The sequence below is a fragment of the Westerdykella ornata genome (assembly GCF_010094085.1).
Source record: "Westerdykella ornata strain CBS 379.55 unplaced genomic scaffold EI97scaffold_9, whole genome shotgun sequence".
Lineage (NCBI taxonomy): Eukaryota > Fungi > Ascomycota > Dothideomycetes > Pleosporales > Sporormiaceae > Westerdykella > Westerdykella ornata.
In genome coordinates this window covers 433,412-452,457 of record NW_022986859.1, presented here as the reverse complement: position 1 = coordinate 452,457, position 19,046 = coordinate 433,412, and the positions used below count along the sequence as shown (strand labels likewise).

Here is a 19,046-nt window from a genome sequence, read left to right as displayed (position 1 = left end):
TGGGGGTAAAACATTGGGTCCTTGGTTGGGGATGCGGAGCTCTGGAATGCGCAGTCGTTATGTTGACGATGGCGATGCTGGGTGAAGGTAGATGCAGTGCGGCACGCTGAGGTGCTAATCTGCTATTTATCCTTTACATATGTACAGATCCCGAAATCAGCCAATAAGGGCAACTGGCAACAAATAGCTGTGCTGTCGCTGAAGTTACCCCCTAAATTACTGTTTACCTAAGGTCGGTTGACGAAAACCACTATTCCATTTCAAGTAATATCTCGCGCATGGCCGGATCGCGTCCAAGAAGACGCATCAACTTCGTATCAGCAAAATCACGAAGCCGAGATTCTAGAACCATTGCACATTATTCGCGTCCGGAAATGTGTACAGCGCAACGAGATGGGGAATTCTACGCGATTTGTGACTGGGAATTAATTTCACGGCGTTGTATTCGTTACATGGTGTCATTACCCATGAGAGACCATGACATTATCGAGTCCAATCGCTCAGCCGATAACCTGGACTTTCCCAACGGAAGATCCAATCCGCCACCCGTGATTACAAGGAGTTTAGGTAGACGAACAATCCCACCGTTCTCGGGTGGCCTCAACACAAAGGTAGTAGCCCACGCTGCGTCCATTCATATGACACCTCCCATCATGATAGCGTTGGAGTCCCTCGCAATGCTTAACATTCGGAATCCGGCTTCCCAGGCTGGCCTTCTTCGTACTCGTACTCTTCCTCGTAGCCTTCTTCCTCCTCGTACTCTCCTTCCTCCTCGTAGCCTTCTTCTTCGTAGCCTCCTTCCCCGTAACCTCCCTCCTCGTAGTCTCCATCATCCTCGTAACCGTACTCATCTGCGTTGTCGCCGAGAACCTCCCCTTCCACCACCTCATTACCATCATCACGGACAGGCGGAGCTGATTTATAGCACACGGGCGGATTCGAAGCCAACCCATAAGGATCATGCACACCCTCGGCCCTCGCCGGGAGCGCGAGACGCCCCATGATCTCCTCCTTCGTGAAGGGGATTCTGAAATCGAGAGATGAGCCTTGCGGCTGCAAGTTGCGCTCAGCTTCGCGATTGCAGATCTCGCAGGTCCACGTTTCTAAGAAGCAAAGTTAGAGAAAAAATCCAATGCAAGATTGAGGGTTATTGATACTTGCCTGATTTGCGCTGAATTGCACGCTTCTCATTCGCAGTCAGACATTTGTGATGGTAGGATCCAACGATACATTCGGTATTGGAGCAGTGCACCATTCGTCCTTCCCAGGGTTTGCGGCAGGAGCAGAGCGGCATAGGCGGGAGGTCGTACACGGAAATCCTAGGAACCACTAGTTTGGGCGGTTGCGAAGGCGTTGCCTGATCTTTATTGTTGCCTGATGATTCACAGTCCCTGGGAAACTGCGCTCTGAACTTAGACGGGCTTGCTTGTCTACTGATTGGAGAGGGCTTCTTCTCCGTGTCGGTGACAGAGATGCCCCTATCTACGCTTTCGAGGATTAAGGGACGAGGAATGCCGGGACGATCCAGACTTGGAGGCGAGCCGAACGCAGTCAGAGTACCCATCGAGTCCACATCTACCATATCGACCTCGTTTGAGGAGTTGGGCAAAGTAGCCGCACCAAGGTTGTCTCCCGAGTCCGTATTGATATTCTGGAAGGGTTGGGGGGACCCCGTGGGATCCGATGCACGTCCTGAGCTACCGATATTGACACCGCCGGAGAATTGCGGAGACCCATTGGCATCTACCGTGTAGCCTGCATTCATCTTGATAACCGACTTTGCGAGGTTGTTGAGGGAGGTTGTGTGAGGAAGCTGGTTTGGGTTGCTACAGCCTTTTGAAGGTGAGGACGCAACCAGTGAGAGTTGGTTGGCCGCACTGGGACGCAATGGTAGAGTGACCAGAAGGGTCCTCCCTGACGCCCTTTCACAATGTCCGCCATTGTTCGCGGCTGGAGCTGCCTGTGAATGCCGAGTCCTCAACACCCGGGTTCCGTCCAACTGAAGGAGTGGCGGTGAATGGTTATCTGTATGAATGGGACTGCTCTCGGATCCACTCGTCCCGGTAGATCTGTCTTCCTCGAAACTGGAGCTGCTTGTAACGCTGGTATCCTCGGACGAGGAGAAGTTAAGTGTCTCTTGAAAGGCATTCACCAGCTGCTTCATTGTCTCTTCCCTGTCCATACACGCCCATGCCTGTACTCGCATGTTCCATAGGGACCCCAAGCAGCGCAGACAAAACCTCGGAGATTGTCTTACTAAGGGTAGCATGTCCAGATCGAAGCAATTCTGTTCATAGTAGGAAGCGTTGCGACGGAAGACAATGATGTCCGCATCAAAGTAATCCATCTCAGCGGCAGTTAGGCTCGCGAAGTTCAAAAGCGGCTCAAGCACCACAATCTCGCGCTCGGTTGTATCCTGAGGTTGCGGGCAGGCTAGATTGGAACAACCCGGCCGAGTGGTGTTGTGAAGGACGAAGACACGAGGCGCTGTGCATCGTTCAGTAGCCGACTCTGTGGGTAACACAATCGGTTGAGGTAGACTTACAATGCGCGAGTTCTTCTGCTATGCGTCCAACGCTCAGGCTCACCTTCGCGAGTTGTAGATCGTCCTCTATCAGTAGCATTTCCTCAGCAGCCTCTTCGCGTGGGACATCCGTCCATAACTTGGCTTGAAGTTCCGCGAGCTCGTGAGGCTTGAACCGTTCCAGTGGCAAGACATTGCCATATCCATCCTGGAAGAATTCTGCCGGCAAGGAATTTTCCAAATACGCCTGCAAAGCGCCAACTGCTTCTTGCTCCTCCATTCTGTTGATTCGAACAACTGTCGTGTTCGTATCGTCCGGGTCAGTGTCACAGAAGTATACACCGTCCAGCCTGGCCCCCGTGGCAATGTGCCTACGGCCATCAATATCCAAGTCCGCTTCCTCCTCTTCAGAGTCGCTATCCCATTCTTCGCCGGAACTGTTATATTGTTTGCCTTCTAGAGGCCCCAGTCCCGCATTACTTCGGGTACTGTAATGATGCGGGATGAGGTTAGTAGGCTGACAGTTAGTTACGTTACCGACGGTTATCGCGGAAATCGCCTTCGACTCCATGGTCGCGTTGATCTATCAAAAGCGCTTCGTGGTAGTCAAAAGCCGTAGTCCAATTGCAGGACGGGGCTGTCGTCAGCGGAAGAAATCAAAGACAGAGTATATATAACAAGCGTCGGAGTTTCCAGGCTCCACGTTATTTATGGAAGCTTGATCGCAAACTGGAGTCCATAATGTGCCTCTAAGACCAGGTGAACGCGGGTGAGAGAGATTGCGAACTTGCACGTGGCGCAGGCGACAGCTCACCCTCCTGAGTGAAGAGAAAGTTGTAGAATCCATGACGCCGCCACAGCGTGATTAAACAAGTCGGTGAAGCTGAAGATGTTGCAAACGGCTGTATGAGGGTACACCCTCTGTGCTGCATACTGAGAGCCATGGAGCAAGAAGCGATGATTTGGTAACGTTGAAGATTGGCCTAATCAGGGCCACTCCTAGGAGGTTAACCAAGCCCCAAAATCTAGGTATCTGAGAAGGCTAAAGCCGAATACGCGTCTTGAGCGCATCTTGCAAACGAATGGTGAAGGTGAAGGCTAGTCGGAGTCGGAGAAATATACTGCCGTTAGCAGCCCTCACCGCCTACCCGTTCTGCCATCTCCACCAAAATTTCCTAGGACGGCAGCTTCCGCCGCCCAAACAGACCCAGAGACCAATTTCTCGCAACGATGGTCAAGCGCAAGGTCGGGGCCCTCGAGAAGGTCGAAGCGGATCTTGCCAGCTTACAGTATCGGTGCCGACGAGACCCCCCATCGTACCAAGACGATTTCCAAAACCAGTACAACCAATATGAGACGTTTCGCGAACTTTTCCTGAGCAACCCCTCTACCACCGATGATAGTGGGATTGTGTCCTTACGGGAGCTTATTGAATTTGTCTCTCACTGCGCTGATTGCTGTATGTATAATTACACGTTCTTCGGAGGGGTCAGTTTGTTGACCTATTTCAAGATCCTACGGTCACCGCACAGTTTCCTAATCAACTCATCGAACTATTAACTTTACACCACGATGAGCTAGAAATTGAACTGAGAGATAAGATTGTGGGAAGCTTGGTGTTACTCAGGAACAAAGATGTTATTGATTCCAGCACTCTGTTGAACACATTGTTTCCCATCCTTGTCACTACTTCCAGCAAGAGGTGCGCATAACGGCCGTTTACAAGGCAAAAGACTAACACTGCTGCCAGTCTCCGAGCGCTACTGTTTAGCAAGATTCTCTCCGACCTCCGCGTTTCAAATTCCAAAGGAACGAATCACCGACTCAATCGTACCATCCAGACCGTCCTTTTCAACCTCCTCACATCTGATCGGGAATCGCCGAAGGGAATCTGGGCCGTCAAAATCACGCGGGAATTGTGGAAGCGGCAAATATGGACGGACGCCAAAGCTGTCGAGATCATGAAAGAGGCGAGCTTAGCGGACAATGAGAAGGTGATAGTAGGAGGCGTACGCTTCTTCCTAGGCGGGGACAAGGAACGTGAGGAGGCTGCCGAAGAGAGCAGCGATGGAGAAGATGACATCGACATCAATAAGATCCGCCATCAAGTCGGCATCAACAAGAAGACAAAGAAGAAGGAGCGAGAGCTAAAGAAGGCGGCCGCCCAAGTGAAAAAGAAGGAAAAGAAGAAGAATGCGCCCCACCCGCTCAATTTCTCCGCCCTGCACCTTCTGCACGACCCTCAAGGCTTCGCAGAAACTCTGTTCTCCAAGCATGTCCAGAACTCGAAATCGAAACTTCCACTGGAGTCAAAACTACTGGTTCTCAACCTTGTCTCGCGTCTAGTCGGCCTTCACAAACTCACCGTCATATCCTTGTACTCGTACTTCCTGAAATACCTCACTCCCAGACAGGCCTCCGTAACATCGTTCCTCGCCTGCTTAGCGCAGGCTACACACAACCTTGTCCCTCCGGATGTCCTAGAACCGCTTGTGCAGAAGATTGCCAACGAGTTCGTTTCGGAAGCGGCTGCATCAGAGGTTGCAGCTGCGGGACTGAACGCTATCCGCGAAATCTGCGCTCGGCAACCCCTGGCAATGAATGACACATTGCTACAAGATCTTGTCACGTACCGCAAGAGCAAGGACAAGGGCGTTGTGATGGCTGCGAGGGGTCTTCTCAGCCTCTACCGCGAAGTGGGAGCTGAGCTGCTCAAGAAGCGTGACAGGGGTAAAGATGCTGCACTGGGCCTGATTTCTGGACAGCTCAAAGAGCGTAGATTTGGCGAAGAAGAGGCGTCACAGATTCTGGGCCTCGAGGAGTTCGAGAAGTGGAAGGAGGAGGAGCGGCGGAAGAAGCGCATTGCGATGGGTCTTCCACCTGATCTCGCGACGGACGAAGAGGAAGAAGACGAGGCCGAGGACTGGAAGAACTGGGAGGTGGAGTCAGATGACAGTGACGATTCCGGTGGCTGGATCAACGTCGAAAGCGATGGTGAAGACATCGTCATCAGCGACAGCGAAGACGAGAAAGAACCACCAGCCAAGAAAGCCAAACTGGGCAGCGAGGATCCCACAGAAGGTACAAGCAAGTCCAAGAGCGAAGAGCCCGAGGGCAAGAAGCTCTCCAAACTCCTCACGACCACCATCATGACGCCTGCGGATCTGGCCAAGCTCCGCGAGTTCCAGGCGGCCGCTTCCGTAAAGTCGAATATGCCGTCTGCGAAACGCCGTGCTGCGCTGGCTAACACGCACTTTGATGATGCCATTACGGCGGACCAGATTGAAGCTCCGGCACTGCTTGGCAAGAAGAAGACGAAGGAAGAGAAGATAGCCATGGCCAAGGGAGATAGAGAGGAGCATCATCAAAGTACCACGGCAAGGAGGAAGGAGAAGAAATTGGCCGAGGGGAAGAGTACGACGAACAAAGAGAAGGCGAGGAAGAAGAACTTCCTGATGACCTTGGGTAAAGCGAAAGGGAAGCAGAAGAGGAGTTTGGTGGATGTGAGGAAGACGTTGAAGGGACATATTGAACGGCAGAAGAGAGGTGGGAAGAGGGGGAATAAGGGTTAAGTAAAGATCACGATATCCGGGGGATTGAGATGTAGAATACGTTCTGATACCCAATAAGTCAATAGATGCAACGACGCATTCCGTGCATATTCCTGCCTGTGTTCGTCTCAGCTGCTAATAAATCTCATCACCATGTAATTCCGCAGGTATTTCAGGCTTCTCCTATTGAGCTCTGAATCTATCTCCTTCCTGCTCTTTCGCAAGCTGTTTTACCAACAAAAGAAATCACGGTACTGGTGGTGATAGTGCAGCAGCATAAAGGACAGCGCTTGTGTGTGAGTGATAACATTAGTTGCGATCTATCGACACCTTTATAGTAAAGGTAACACAACACGACTTCTAAAGTGGAGCCTCTACATACCCAATAGCTCGCTATCAACAGCGCAACTGCTCTAAACAATATGTACGGGCAATCAAACCATATGACGTATCGAGCACACCGAGTATTCACATTACTTCTCACCGCCTACAGCTCTTTCTTGAGAAAGTGCTCCGGCGCATGGCTCGTCTCGTAATCCACATGCACATACGCACGCTCTACATTAGGCAGACTCTCCAACTTGATCTGCAGCTCCTCGGCAATGTCGTGGGTAGCCCGCAGCGTCTCCTCAGGGTCCATGACGATGTCGACTTCGACGATAAGCCTTGGGCCGGAATGATAGGCGCGGACGGTGTCGATGCCCAGGACAGCGGGAGAGTGCGTCATCGCTGAGGCGATCAATATTCGCATATCAAACGTTTTGAGTGCGTTGACTTACAGATGTAGGTGATCAGCTGCAACATATGGGTATCGGCCGACACGCCAATCAACAACTGGAACTCGGAGTACGCGGTCCTCGACCACAGGAAGATGATCAGCACGCTCAATACGATGGCGCCCATGGGATCAATCCACCACTTAAGCTTCGCACCACCCACACTCGTCAAGATACCGAATCCATTGATGAACAAATCGTTCCGGTGGTCCTCCCACAGAATCCGGACTTGCGAGTACTTGTTGCGGATGGCCCAGCAGTACAGGAATAGGGAGAATTTGGTCGTGAAGGCAATGCAGACGGCGATAACGGAGGGGAGATAGAAGCCGTTGACCTCGCCGCCGATGTGGGTCGCGAGCTCTCTTATGGACTCGACGATGATGACGACGGACACGGTGATCATGAGGAAGCAGAAGAAGATGTTGCCGGCGGTTTCGATGCGTGCCTTTCCCGAGGGAAATTTGCGGCCGTCGACACGCTTGACCGCCCGGGCGCAAAGGATCAGCGTCAGGTTCGAGAGGGGGTCGAATAGGGAATCTGCCATGGTTGTGAAGAGGGAGAGAGACAGGGACGACACGGCGGCGTAGAGCTGAATGATAGCCAGGAGGACATTGGCGACGAAGCTGCCGACGACGGCGATTCTGTACTTTAGGTGGTTGGCGCCCTCTTCCTCCTTTGCGTCTCGGCGATGGTCGTCGACGGGTTTGAGGAGCCGCTCGATGTTCTCATTTTGCTTTTCGTAGAATTTCTCCAACTTCCGGGCACGGTTGGCGGCTCTGTTGAGTGTGATCGGTCCAAAGCCGTCACGCTTCCTAGAGGTGTTTGCTCGTATGCGTTCGAGTTCCGCCTGAGGCTTCAGTGCAGCGGCCAGTCGGTAGGGGTCGTTGTCGGGGGTATAGTGCGGGAGGGTCTGGCGCTCGACATCGCTCTCCCGACCAGCGACGTGGCGGGCATGGGCATCGTGTTCATCTGTACCTTTGCCAGTCTCGAGCGCTGTGCTGGTCCCGTCTGTTTTCGCGACGTTGCGATCGGTCGTGGAAGGGCGGGGACTGTGATCTCGCTCGGCGCGTGGGGGGTAGGCGTGAAACGGACTAGGTTTCAGCGAGATGGCACGGTGTACATCGGGATCGGTTTCCATAGCAAGCCGGATGAGATACGGCCGTCGTCAAATCGAGTATAACAATGTGCTGTGATATCAATTCCAAATACCCGTCCCTGGATTCCTGTGAAGAGGTTCGCTATCGATAAGGCTCGTCCCTTTCTTGGAAAGCGGGGCTTGGCGGGGTTCTAATTGCAGATCTTAACTCTAATCAGACCGCAGGTCACTCTCTATACTGTAGATGAGCGAATTGCTTTAGGTAGGAATCTATGTATATCTATCGACCGAACGCACATACAATGGAAGGCACGGAAATCAGGCTTTGCCGCAAAGAGTTCGATCTCTGCCGTGTAGGATGAAGGGCAGCGGTTTTCCCGTGAGGGAGATTCCCTCCGTCAGAATAGCCATAAGTTAAGTATGAGGAGTTTTGTCGTCAAGCCCGGTGTGTGTGGGTAGGGGTGCGGAATATCAAGACTGCAATGAATACTGAATACAATTTGTTTGTCTTTCAACGCTGAAAGTGGTTTCAATTCGACATGCCCAGGTGTTGGCTACAGCTCTGCATGGGAATTGGTGTCCCGCGGCATCCATCAGCGACGTGCCTCATTGGTTGTTCCCCACCATTTGGCCGGGGCTAGCCAGGTCTAGCCGATGCCTTCTCCTCCTCCCATGAGCTCACAGTTAAGAACCTACACCTATCCATACTCCAATTGTCACCATTATACTCACCACTCACTTCTTGACCATAACCTGATGCCCCAGAAACTCAAGATTGCGTCCGCGCAATCGCGCACGCTCTCGACTACCCCCGAGACTGTCCGCGCACTCGAACGGACGACGAAGTCCGCAGCCGAACAAGGCATTGACATCATACTCTTCCCTGAAGCGTATCTCGGAGGCTACCCGCGCTCGTGCACGTTCGGAAACGCCGTGGGCGGACGCACCGAAGAAGGACGGAACCAATTCCTGCACTACTTCCATGATGCGGTCGACCTGGGCGACACTCCTCGCGGAGCTGGGGATGATTGGGTAGAGCGAAAGCTGCCACTTCCAAAGGATAGGAAACATCGCGGGGATGGGACACGCGAGGAATTGGAGAGGATTGCGAGAGAAACGGGCGTGTTCATCGTCACTGGACTGGTGGAACGGGCCGGAGGCACATTGTACTGCGGTGTTGTGTACGTGTGCCCCCGTTACGGTATCATTGGCAAACGACGCAAGGTCATGCCCACGGGCTCGGAACGGACAATCTGGGGCCAGGGGTCACCATCGACGTTGCGAGCGGTGACGACGGAGATCAAGGGTGTGAGGTTGTGCATGGCGGCGGCGATCTGTTGGGAGAACTACATGCCCTTGTTGAGGCAGGCGCTGTATTCCCAGAACGTCAATCTTTGGTTCGCGCCGACCGCTGATGCGCGGGACGCCTGGGCGTCTTTGATGAGGACAGTAGGCATCGAGGGCAGGTGTTTCGTCGTCAGCGCAAACCAGTGTGTCCGGAGAAAGCACCTCCCAGCTTGGGTCACATGTCAGAAGAACGAACCTGAGAGCCATGCGCACCATGAGCAACTATCTCAACAACATACTGGAGTGGAGAGGCAGTCTCAACACGTTACCGTGAGGAGGAGAAAGAGCACAATTGTCGTGACAGAAGGTGATAACGAGATTTGCCTCCCCTGTCTCAAGGATGGGCCCAACGCTGGTCAACCTAATGGAGACTCCGCCATCCACGACGACGAGGTTTCACCCAGCGCTACGCCACCAAAGTCGTTCAAACCTCAATCCGCTTTGCTGTCACAATTGTCCATTCCGGCCGGTGAGGAGTTCGTCTGTCGTGGAGGTTCCTGCATAATTTCACCAATGGGTGAAGTCCTTGCGGGACCGCTCTGGGAAGTGGAGGATGGAGGTCTGCTGGTAACTGAGGTCGACTTTGAAGATTGCGAAAGGGGTAGGCTGGACCTTGATGTCGCGGGCTCATATTCGCGCATGGACAGCTTCCATCTCACTGTAGATGGTCTTGATTTGGACCCTCCGCCTTGAGTGAAGGCTGGAAGTTCAGACTGTATTGGAAATTTGGATAGCTGGAATTATCAATCATATTGATGATTAAGGAAGATGGGAGAAAATTGGTCGCTCCTCCTGGGTGCGTAGTGAGTACTTCTCTAGTGTGGCCAATAGGGACTGGATAAGCGGCTTCTATATAGCTAGCATGTCCTTTTTGTATCCCATAAAAGTGTAAGACACGTTAAGAATGTAATCATTTGTCTCTTGTAAAGGTGCACAGCCGAAGCTGTGGCGCACGACACTCCCGCGGGAAAGCCCGGGGTTCTGCGCACGGACCTCCTATCTATCTCGGAGTTACGTCTGGTGGTGCGAGCTACTTGCTGACAACTTACAATGGCGCACTTTCTCTTGACTTGGACTCCACGGTAGAAGCCCATGGAATTCTTCACTTCATTTCCTTGTAATCCATAATCCAGTGCTATCAAGCCTCTTGGACTCATGTTTGCAGCCTGACGTCCTCGCTTTCATCACCCCCTCCTGTAGGTGGCGGAATAGCTTCTTGGAGCTACAAACCTGGACGCTGGTAACTGACTGTGTACTTGGACTATCCTAGCTCCGGTGCCACCAGCCCTATATTGGTGTTCATATCACCGATCTCCACTCATCCACCATGTTTACCTCGTTCACTGGGAGCACTCGCCGACCTCGACAGGTCAACCTTTCCGGCCGCAAGACACATGCATTTGGGAGTACAGGGAGTGGCTCTGGGTCACAGGCGGCTCTTGACCGCGCACAACAGGAGAGGGCTCAAAGACAGCGGGAACGGGAGGCGCTGAAGGCGGCACAAATCATACAAAGAGTGTGGAGAGGGCATGCAGACCGACAGAGGATTGCTGATGTACTCCGACAGGAGTGGGACGGGATTGAGGGTCATTCGGCCCTCGGCGACACCCTCTCTACTACCACACCTTACCCTTCCGTGGAGGAATCTCTCGCACAGCTACAGCGCCTGGTACGATTTGCAAACACCCGCAGGGTGGACGACTTGCAAAGGATACGTCATTATGGACGCCGCCAGATTCAAACCGCTCAAACTCACGCTGTCGATCCAACGGGACCATGGCCTATTGCATACGCGAGGCTGCAAGGAATCACAATCAAGATCCTGGATCGCCAGTTGGAGCTGCTGGATTCCCGATGGGAGGCGTTTGTCAACTACCTCGCCATTTTACACTTTCTCACCTGTCAGATACCCGGCTTGACAGCTCGCATGGCTCCGCAGTTTTACACGACGCTCGCACGCGTAGTATCACGGGTTTCTTCTCTAGTTGAGCTGTCATCCTCCGAGCAGGCTGCCCCAAACACCGCTCTCAAACTCGCCTTGGATACTGTGATGGTCCCTCTAAAAACTGTTTCCGGGTACACGTTGAATGCTTACGAAGCCTTTGGCTACATCTTCATGCCACTTCCGGTGCTGAGCGCAGAGTCCACATCGCCGGTCACTGCACGCATACGAGAGTTCCTTGCCGATAGTATCAACTACAAGCTGCTGGCGAATGCGCTGGCGAACCTATTCAAGACGTCTGGTATCAGCAGACTGCGAGAATTGGCAACGGATGAAGCGAGGTTGCGTCTGTTGGGTACCTTCATATATTTCCATCGGCATGCTCACAACTTCGGCAGCCCTGAGGCATATTCGGCGCACACGGACTTCGTCACGGTGGTCTCGATTCTTCTCAACTCCCTCCCCACCAGTATTATTGATGCACCGGATACGGATGTCGATCGCTTCAATCAGCCAGGTTCGTTTCAAACAAACGAGCAGGTCACCAGCTTTTTGAAAGAGCAGATACTTTCCCTTGTGAATCAGGAAGGGATTGGGACTCTCCTATCCGGTGCAACGGGATCATCAGAGTCAGATGACAGTAAGGTTGAGGAGGCTCGGCAACTGGCGAATTATGCATTAGCTCTGCTCCGCTTCTTCCCTCGACGAGGTGACGAGATCCGGATGTGGTTGTATATTGGGCCTTCCCCAGCCGGAAGAAATCTGAGGAAAATGCCTGCAATCAGGTATTTTTGGGCGGCAACAGTACAGTCATTGGTTTTCAACACGATTTTCAGCGATTCAAGATCTGCAGTTGACCTTCTGCGACCAAAGAGCGATTCCACAGTGAACGGAATGGGGCCCTCCGCCGTCTTGTATCAGAGCCCGCAACAGGAGCTGGACCGCGATGCACGGACTGCAGATGAATGGAGGGTCATCCTTGTTTTCCTTGAACTCTATACGTTTGTCCTGAAGGTCACGGACGACGAAGAATTCTTTTCAGCTGGCAAAAGCCCATTCTCGGACGAGCCTCGCGACAATTCCCTATCATTGCACGATGTTAAGAACCTCACCACCTTTCTAAAGAATCTGGGTTTCACATTGTACTTTAATGCTTCCGAGATCACTACGTCAGAGGAACAGGAGGCCACCACGGCTACTCTAAGCTTTTATGATCTGGGAGCCGTCGACGCTGAGCCTCAGCAACAGACCAGTGAACCGTGTATTGGCGGAGTTCCAGGACTCACCCTCGATTATATGAAGGGTCTTGTCACCGGACTGCTCAGGATGATTTACGAGAGGGACTCTAGGCGCAAATTCCTGCCTGCGGACCACTGGCTAATGACCTCGCGCTTCGACATGGCCAGCTTCATCCCCGGGGTCGTGAAAGAGGAGGAAAGCCGACATCAAGTTGCCGAAGAGGACGCAGAGGGTGGTGACGAGGAGGAGGACGAAGAATTCGAAGAGGGGCCACAGCTCATTGGCACTCGCCGGACCCAACAGCAGCGGAGGCTAGAACGACTACAGCGACAACAACGCAAGGCATCACGCAGACGGTACTTACAGGCCGTAGCTCCCAGGCTGGAAATCTTGCAGAATATGCCGTTCTTCATCCCATTCAGTACACGGGTGGAGATATTTAGGGAATTTGTCCACCTGGATATGATCAAACGGAGAGGCGGTATTGATCCCGAGACGTGGAGACTACGGATCATGCAAGGGTTTGATGCTCCCCATCAGCTGGAAAGGCATGCTGCGACGATTAGGCGGGGCCACGAGTTTGAGGATGCTTTTGAGCGGTTCTATCCACTGGGGGATGGGCTCAAAGAACCTATACAGATCACCTTCGTGGACAAGTTCGATGCTGTTGAGGCGGGCATCGATGGTGGAGGAGTAACTAAAGAATTCCTGACGAGCGTAACGAACCGCGCATTTGAGCCTTTCAACGACATCGAACTATTCGTCACCAACGACCAGCACCTCTTGTATCCGAACCCTTCCGCCATCGACGAGTACAAGGAATTTATAAAGCGGGCTGGTATCAGCGAACGCTCGGACGAATTCAGACAGCTGATCACTCGCTTGCTCCAGCGGTACGAGTTCTTGGGCCGTATTATCGGCAAGTGCTTGTACGAAGGCATCCTGGTGGATGTTAACTTCGCACCCTTCTTTCTCCGGAAATGGCCTCTTACGGGAGGCACTGGCTCAGCACCCAACGAATCCGGCTATCGGCCTACCCTGAACGATCTCCGCGACCTCGATGAGGAACTCTACCAGGGACTCCATAAGTTAAAGACCTATGCCGGGGATGTTGAAGACTTTGCTCTGAACTTCACCGTCACGGACACCATAGTCATCGACAATTCAACCCTGCCCAAGAAGACCAAAGCCATAACGAGGGAGCTCAAGCCGGGTGGTTCAGACATTCCCGTGACTAACCAAAACCGTCTTGTATACATCAGCTACATGGCGCGGCATCGCCTCCAAAACCAGCCATATGCCCAGACCGCGGCCTTCCTCCGGGGCCTCAGCACCATGATCCAACCCAGCTGGCTGAGCATGTTCAACCAGTCAGAGCTCCAGACCCTCGTCAGCGGCACCCAGTCTTCCATCGACATCGATGACCTTCGCCGCAACACTGCCTATGGCGGGACGTATGTCATTGGGACCGATGGGCAGGAGCACCCGACCATCCAGCTCTTCTGGAAAGTGATGAAGGAGTTCTCTGACGGCGAGCGCAGGGCTGTGCTCAAGTTCGTCACGTCTACTCCTCGAGCGCCGTTGCTCGGGTTTGGCACGCTGAATCCGCGGTTTAGTATCAGGGATGCCGGGAGCGACCAGGATCGGTTGCCGAGCACGAGTACGTGCGTGAATTTGCTGAAGCTACCCATGTATAGGGACGAGAAGGTCTTGCGGGAGAAGCTGTTGTATAGCGCCTTTTCTGGGGCTGGGTTTGACTTGAGTTAGTGAGTTGGGGGTTTGGTGGATTATGGCTAGGTCTAGGCGCAGCCGTGTGGTTCCCGTGCGCTATAGTGTTTTCTTGACAGCCCATTGCATATCCATGTCACAGTAGGATAAACCGTTCGCATATACGTATACGAAGACAGACGAGTACATGGCCGTCCAGATTGTAAGATTGGCTTCGCGCAGTGTTCCGGTACGTTGTCAAACCAGAAGGGATATCATACTTTCCCCAACAGCCGTCAGAGCAACCATGCTCGGAAATAGTGCACCTTCGGCATCGCCGATGCTCAACCCTCCATAGTATCCGGCGGCATCCCGTCATCCACGCCGTAACCCAACCTCCCCATCTTCACCGCCCCGCGCTCCTCTCCTCCACTACTCCCCTTCCTCTTCCCCACCCTCCGCTCAGGAACAACATGCCCCCTAGCCCACCTCCTCACCCTCGCAAACTGCTCCTCCACCCCCGCAGGCACGATCCTCTTATACTCAGGCTCCTCTCCCGCCCTCGCCAACACATCGACCGTCGTCCTTGCCTTCGTAATCTGCGGACTCAGCGCCTGCCCGTACACCGTGTCGCGGAAGACATTGAGCACGATATTCCTCAGGAGCACCACATCGCCCGTGCGCAGCGAGTCGAGCGTTGCGCGTAGAGCCGTCTGCGCCGGATTATTATCCTGCTTCTGCTTCTGCTTCTGCTTCTGCAGCGCCTGGCCGGGGGCAGGAGGACCCTGCGGTCGGAACCAGAAGGATACTTTGAAGTTTGCGCTCGTGGGGTCCGAGAGGGAGAGTTCCGTGAGGTCCATTTTGTAAGGTGCGCGCCGTTTTTGGATGAGGATGGTGCGGGTGGTTGGGGGGGTGGTGAGGACGCAGAGGAGGGTGGGGGTTGGGGTTTGTGGGTAGATGGTAAGGAGGTGGGTTGGGGTTGGGAGGGAGGAGAGGGGGGTTATTGTTAGGGAGGGGGGGAGGTGGAGGGTGAGTGTTGTGTTTGAGGACGAGGGGGGTTCTGCTTGGGGGATGCCGCTGGCGACTGTTGCGAGGGGGGTTGGGTTTGGGGAGAAGGAGGTTGTGAGGAAGGAGGAGGTAGAGATTGTGTTGTCGGCGTCTGAGTAGTCTTCTGGGGTTGGGAGGGCGAGTTGGGAGGAGAGGAGGGTGTCGTGCAGGATGAGGGAGTGGTTGAGGAAGTCGAGGTGGGATGGATCGTCGTCTCCATCTAGGGTGAGGGTCGTTTCGTTGATGTTGGATTCTTCTAAAACTGAGGCCGGGATAATGTTCAGTTGTCCGAACGAGGGAAATACGGAGTTGTTGTTGTTAGTCCCGCCTGGCAGGTACGGTTGAGACCATCCGGTCCGGAGTCGACTGTTGTGAGGGTCTAGCCGTCGCCATTTGATAGGAAGGGTATTTTCTAGCTCTGAAGACGCCGTTGAGCCGTATACAGTCCGTTGTATAGTTTCCTTAAAGGGGAGATTTTCTCCAATATCTTGTAGAGCCTTGTCGCTGAAGTCAAGATGCTCCTGGAGGGGAGCACCATTGAGTGTCTTCAGTCGCATGCTTCAGGGCGTTGTAAGACCACGGTAGTCTAACCAATAAGACATTTTTCGTAAGCTGCACGCAGATTCCAGTTTGGCTTGGGTATCGATGACTCAAAGGGTGTGGACGCGTAATTGTGAATGCGTAGTCCTGACCAGGTTTGGATAACAACCGGTGAGCGAATGTCCTCATTTGGAGAAAAGCTCTATCATCGATATCCCGTGTCGTAAGCCGGCATTCTGTTGGAGGCCTGCGATGCTACCTTCCCTATAACTAGTCACCTCGCAAGCATCGAATTGGAAGAGCCCTTCGAGGCCAATTCTCTGAAACGAACGCTTTATCTCCGCAGGCTCGAGTTGTTAATTCCGCATTTTCTTGGCGATCTTATCAATCAGCCTTGGATCAGATAAATCGCCTTGGCCCTGAACTTCGGACGACCATAAGCTCTGGGAAGCGATACGAGAATGACTTCCAAACTCAAGAATCTCTACTACAAGCTTTCTGCTAGTATTCCTAGCTCGCCCCTACCCGGAACTTTTTCAAAAGCACCTACGGGCGATGCACTCTTCCCGAAGACCGACCCCGCAGTGGATGGTGACGAATGCCTCCATGATTGCGCAAGTTGCTCGGTGAAATACCCGCGTAACTTCTCGATTGACGAGACGGAGGAGCTGTATGGACATGTGAAGGGATGGAGTACGCACTTGATTGTAGCTACCGGGAAGACGGACTGGGTACGCGACGTTGCGGATGAGAAGGGGAGTATCATGGAAGCGGTAGAGAAGAAGAGCAAGGTCAAGCCCAGCAATGGTGTTAGTACTCGCACAACAATCCGGTTTCCATTTATGAGTGCTAATGGCTGTGTAGCGCCTTATGTTATCCGCATCTGATATACCAGTACCCGATCGATCCGACAACAGCACGACCGTTCTGCTTCTGCCATCGTTCCAGTTCATAGACAACGTCACGCCGGAAAATACTCCCGAATTGATAGCCAATTTCGTAAATACAGGGCCTACCAACACATCGCCGCTCCCCAGTTCCTCGAAACCCAACCCTGAGCCCCTCCCGACCTCCGAAACCACCTCAGACCAACCTGCCGAATCGGCACCCGCCCCTTCAATCTCATCCACGCCGGTCCTCAAAGCTCGCCCCTGCCCACATAAATATCTCATTCTCCTTTGCAGCCAAAAGACCCGCGACGCCCGCTGCGGCCAATCCGCACCCTTGCTCCGCAAAGAGTTCGAGCGCCACCTGCGCCCACTCGGCCTCCATCGCGACTTGCACGACGAGCGGCCCGGCGGTGTCGGCATCTACTTCATAAGCCACGTGGGCGGCCACAAGTTCTCGGCAAATGTCATGATATACCGGAAGGTATCTGCCGTTGAGCGTAAGGAGGAGCTGAATGGACGTTCGCATGGGCTGCAGGAGGCGCTGGAGGAGTTGAAGGTGGAGGATGATAAAGGGAAGGAGGTGGTGCTGGATGTGAATAAGGAGGTGGAAGAGGAGGAGGGTGGGGAGGCGGCGCAGTGTATCTGGTTGGCGAGGGTGAGGCCGGAGGATTGCGAGAATATTATCAGGTATACGGTGCTTCAGGGGAAGGTGGTGAAGCCTGAGAGGCAGTTGAGAGGTGGGTTTGATCGGTGCAAGCAGTTGGTGAGCTGGTGATGGCGGAGATATGCGACTTCTTCCCTATTTTGGTCATGCAAGAGTGAACATCTAGAGGGCAGCTGGTAGCGTATAGCATGTATCACAGAGCGATGCTAGACTCTGTCAAGTAGATAGAGATATGAAGTGTGAGTATCAAGGGTATCAAAAACAAGATTACGGCCTGCCATTGCTAGCAAGTCCATACTCCTGGAGCATGCGAAACCATCATATCCAAATATGCGCCGAAGCATACTTCCGGCTCGATGGATGTTAGAACATGTATGTGCGAGCGAATTTCGAGTGTTGTGTTGCTCAAATGCAATCATAGTCCGCGCTCGGAGAAGGCCTCAACCTGCCGCTTCCTTGACCTTATTCGCCTCCGGTGGTTCATCAATGAACTGTGGTGGTGCATGATCATCAAGCAGGAAGGCGGGTACTCCTGACGTCTCTCCAACACCCTCGAGATCGACTTCCTCGCCCAACGCCTCAAGCTCAGCATCCAGCTCGGCCTCGTCCACCTCTTCGGGCACGTCATAGCTCCGACTTATGCTCTCCTGGATATCGTTACCCATATCCATGAGGTCCGCCATCTCATCCTGCAGCTTCTCAATCTTGTCGATATCGATCTTCCCGTACTGCTTGCGCAACTCCTTTGTCGTCGTCTTCATCGCATCCACCGTCACCATCGTGTTCTTGAGATTATCCTGCATCATGCTCGCCTGCTCCATGTTCCACGACTGCTGCTGCAGCTGGTCCCGTTGCGCCTCGTACATCTTGCGCTGCTGTAGCACTTTGAGCGCCTTCTGCTTGATCGCCGTCTTGCCGGGGCCGTCGCGCATCTTGGCGAGCCGCGTCTGGTAGACGGTGAGCTCGCCGTTGAGCTTTGCGAGCTTCACGTCGATGCTTTCTATCCGGGTGTCGACCTGGTGGCTGTTAGTGTGTGACGGGCAATGGTGGGGTGGGGCGAGAGTCGCGGCGTACATTGGAGATGGCGCTGTTCAGGGTGGCCTTGGGTGCTGTGCTCTTTGCTCCGAAGAGGCGGTTCATGCTTTTTGCAAGGTCGTGGTAGATACGGATGAGAGGTGGTTATGCTATAGAGATATCGTGTACACTTGTACGGAGTAGATGCCTACGAGATCCGGTGGCATGCCCAGGTGGTTTCTGTGAATGCTTGGCCGGAACTGGCACCGCCATCCCGTCACGTGCGCAGTGTCTCTTCGAGTCTTCACAATACCTGGTACCCCGCGACTGATGACTTTGTACAAGCCCATTCCAGCGAAGTTGATTTTACATTCGGCCATCTTCTCTGCGACCTGGAAACCCATCTCTTCGTCCGCTTTCCCTGGTGTGATTACATCATCTCCAGGGTTCTGCTCCCCCTGTCCTCTGCGGCGTCGTGCACGGCCGCTCACGCGGAGCACCGATATTCCCCACAGCGCCAACAACAACTCATCCCTCTTGAAGCACCACACGAATTTGTACCTAAACCAACAGCCCTTAAGTACCCCCAGTACTCCGTATCCAGTGCATGGATTCTCGCCCTGCGCAGACGCTCGTTCCGCTCATGAGACGGTCCCCCTTCTGCTGCCCCTCGCTGACCCCGCTGCGGTAAAGGCAGCCCGGACCCTCT

At 53.5% G+C, this 19,046-nt stretch overlaps 8 protein-coding genes across 8 annotated transcripts; 4 read left to right on the top strand and 4 right to left on the bottom strand.

Moving 5' to 3' along the window:
* Nucleotides 1-420: 420 nt before the first annotated feature.
* EI97DRAFT_500998 (uncharacterized protein) lies at nucleotides 421-3,595 on the bottom strand. Its single transcript, XM_033802686.1, has 3 exons — nucleotides 2,546-3,595; nucleotides 1,162-2,487; nucleotides 421-1,103 (listed from the first exon to the last, which is right to left on the bottom strand). The coding sequence occupies exons 1-3, from the start codon at nucleotides 3,093-3,095 to the stop codon at nucleotides 682-684; spliced, it is 2,298 nt and encodes a 765-aa protein (XP_033654332.1). The 5' UTR covers nucleotides 3,096-3,595; the 3' UTR covers nucleotides 421-681.
* A 119-nt stretch (nucleotides 3,596-3,714) lies between these two features.
* On the top strand, nucleotides 3,715-6,182 carry EI97DRAFT_466915 (SDA1-domain-containing protein). The gene is made up of 3 exons (XM_033801562.1): nucleotides 3,715-3,983; nucleotides 4,037-4,226; nucleotides 4,275-6,182. Exons 1-3 carry the CDS (start codon nucleotides 3,755-3,757, stop codon nucleotides 6,094-6,096), a joined length of 2,241 nt encoding a protein of 746 aa, XP_033654331.1. The 5' UTR covers nucleotides 3,715-3,754; the 3' UTR covers nucleotides 6,097-6,182.
* A 180-nt stretch (nucleotides 6,183-6,362) lies between these two features.
* On the bottom strand, nucleotides 6,363-8,144 carry EI97DRAFT_417823 (cation diffusion facilitator 1). The gene is made up of 2 exons (XM_033796936.1): nucleotides 6,855-8,144; nucleotides 6,363-6,804 (listed from the first exon to the last, which is right to left on the bottom strand). The coding sequence occupies exons 1-2, from the start codon at nucleotides 7,987-7,989 to the stop codon at nucleotides 6,563-6,565; spliced, it is 1,377 nt and encodes a 458-aa protein (XP_033654330.1). The 5' UTR covers nucleotides 7,990-8,144; the 3' UTR covers nucleotides 6,363-6,562.
* Nucleotides 8,145-8,638: 494 nt separating this feature from the next.
* EI97DRAFT_433020 (carbon-nitrogen hydrolase) lies at nucleotides 8,639-10,204 on the top strand. The gene has a single exon (XM_033798298.1). It carries the CDS (start codon nucleotides 8,704-8,706, stop codon nucleotides 9,985-9,987), a length of 1,284 nt encoding a protein of 427 aa, XP_033654329.1. The 5' UTR covers nucleotides 8,639-8,703; the 3' UTR covers nucleotides 9,988-10,204.
* Nucleotides 10,205-10,338: 134 nt separating this feature from the next.
* On the top strand, nucleotides 10,339-14,384 carry EI97DRAFT_321504 (uncharacterized protein). The gene has a single exon (XM_033794694.1). It carries the CDS (start codon nucleotides 10,622-10,624, stop codon nucleotides 14,240-14,242), a length of 3,621 nt encoding a protein of 1,206 aa, XP_033654328.1. The 5' UTR covers nucleotides 10,339-10,621; the 3' UTR covers nucleotides 14,243-14,384.
* EI97DRAFT_321471 (uncharacterized protein) lies at nucleotides 14,385-16,213 on the bottom strand. The gene has a single exon (XM_033794693.1). It carries the CDS (start codon nucleotides 15,784-15,786, stop codon nucleotides 14,527-14,529), a length of 1,260 nt encoding a protein of 419 aa, XP_033654327.1. The 5' UTR covers nucleotides 15,787-16,213; the 3' UTR covers nucleotides 14,385-14,526.
* EI97DRAFT_433017 (uncharacterized protein) lies at nucleotides 16,007-17,576 on the top strand. Its single transcript, XM_033798297.1, has 2 exons — nucleotides 16,007-16,578; nucleotides 16,634-17,576. The coding sequence occupies exons 1-2, from the start codon at nucleotides 16,231-16,233 to the stop codon at nucleotides 17,432-17,434; spliced, it is 1,149 nt and encodes a 382-aa protein (XP_033654326.1). The 5' UTR covers nucleotides 16,007-16,230; the 3' UTR covers nucleotides 17,435-17,576.
* EI97DRAFT_433015 (charged multivesicular body protein-like protein 5) lies at nucleotides 17,497-18,714 on the bottom strand. The gene is made up of 2 exons (XM_033798296.1): nucleotides 18,398-18,714; nucleotides 17,497-18,339 (listed from the first exon to the last, which is right to left on the bottom strand). Exons 1-2 carry the CDS (start codon nucleotides 18,461-18,463, stop codon nucleotides 17,764-17,766), a joined length of 642 nt encoding a protein of 213 aa, XP_033654325.1. The 5' UTR covers nucleotides 18,464-18,714; the 3' UTR covers nucleotides 17,497-17,763.
* Nucleotides 18,715-19,046: the final 332 nt, after the last annotated feature.

Excerpts from the sequence above, each read along its gene's own strand:
- EI97DRAFT_500998 (XM_033802686.1), bottom strand. The coding sequence starts at position 3,095 with ATGGAGTCGAAGGCGATTTCCGCGATAACCGTCGGTAACGTAACTAAC. Across the intron at positions 2,488-2,545 it reads AGCAGAAGAACTCGCGCATT|CGCCTCGTGTCTTCGTCCTT; the intron begins GTAAGTCTACCT and ends AACGATGCACAG. Across the intron at positions 1,104-1,161 it reads TGCAATTCAGCGCAAATCAG|AAACGTGGACCTGCGAGATC; the intron begins GCAAGTATCAAT and ends TTTGCTTCTTAG.
- EI97DRAFT_466915 (XM_033801562.1), top strand. The coding sequence starts at position 3,755 with ATGGTCAAGCGCAAGGTCGGGGCCCTCGAGAAGGTCGAAGCGGATCTT. Across the intron at positions 3,984-4,036 it reads CTCTCACTGCGCTGATTGCT|ATCCTACGGTCACCGCACAG; the intron begins GTATGTATAATT and ends ACCTATTTCAAG. Across the intron at positions 4,227-4,274 it reads GTCACTACTTCCAGCAAGAG|TCTCCGAGCGCTACTGTTTA; the intron begins GTGCGCATAACG and ends CACTGCTGCCAG.
- EI97DRAFT_417823 (XM_033796936.1), bottom strand. The coding sequence starts at position 7,989 with ATGGAAACCGATCCCGATGTACACCGTGCCATCTCGCTGAAACCTAGT. Across the intron at positions 6,805-6,854 it reads GCAGCTGATCACCTACATCT|CGATGACGCACTCTCCCGCT; the intron begins GTAAGTCAACGC and ends TGATCGCCTCAG.
- EI97DRAFT_433020 (XM_033798298.1), top strand. The coding sequence starts at position 8,704 with ATGCCCCAGAAACTCAAGATTGCGTCCGCGCAATCGCGCACGCTCTCG.
- EI97DRAFT_321504 (XM_033794694.1), top strand. The coding sequence starts at position 10,622 with ATGTTTACCTCGTTCACTGGGAGCACTCGCCGACCTCGACAGGTCAAC.
- EI97DRAFT_321471 (XM_033794693.1), bottom strand. The coding sequence starts at position 15,786 with ATGCGACTGAAGACACTCAATGGTGCTCCCCTCCAGGAGCATCTTGAC.
- EI97DRAFT_433017 (XM_033798297.1), top strand. The coding sequence starts at position 16,231 with ATGACTTCCAAACTCAAGAATCTCTACTACAAGCTTTCTGCTAGTATT. Across the intron at positions 16,579-16,633 it reads AGGTCAAGCCCAGCAATGGT|CGCCTTATGTTATCCGCATC; the intron begins GTTAGTACTCGC and ends ATGGCTGTGTAG.
- EI97DRAFT_433015 (XM_033798296.1), bottom strand. The coding sequence starts at position 18,463 with ATGAACCGCCTCTTCGGAGCAAAGAGCACAGCACCCAAGGCCACCCTG. Across the intron at positions 18,340-18,397 it reads TGAACAGCGCCATCTCCAAT|GTCGACACCCGGATAGAAAG; the intron begins GTACGCCGCGAC and ends AACAGCCACCAG.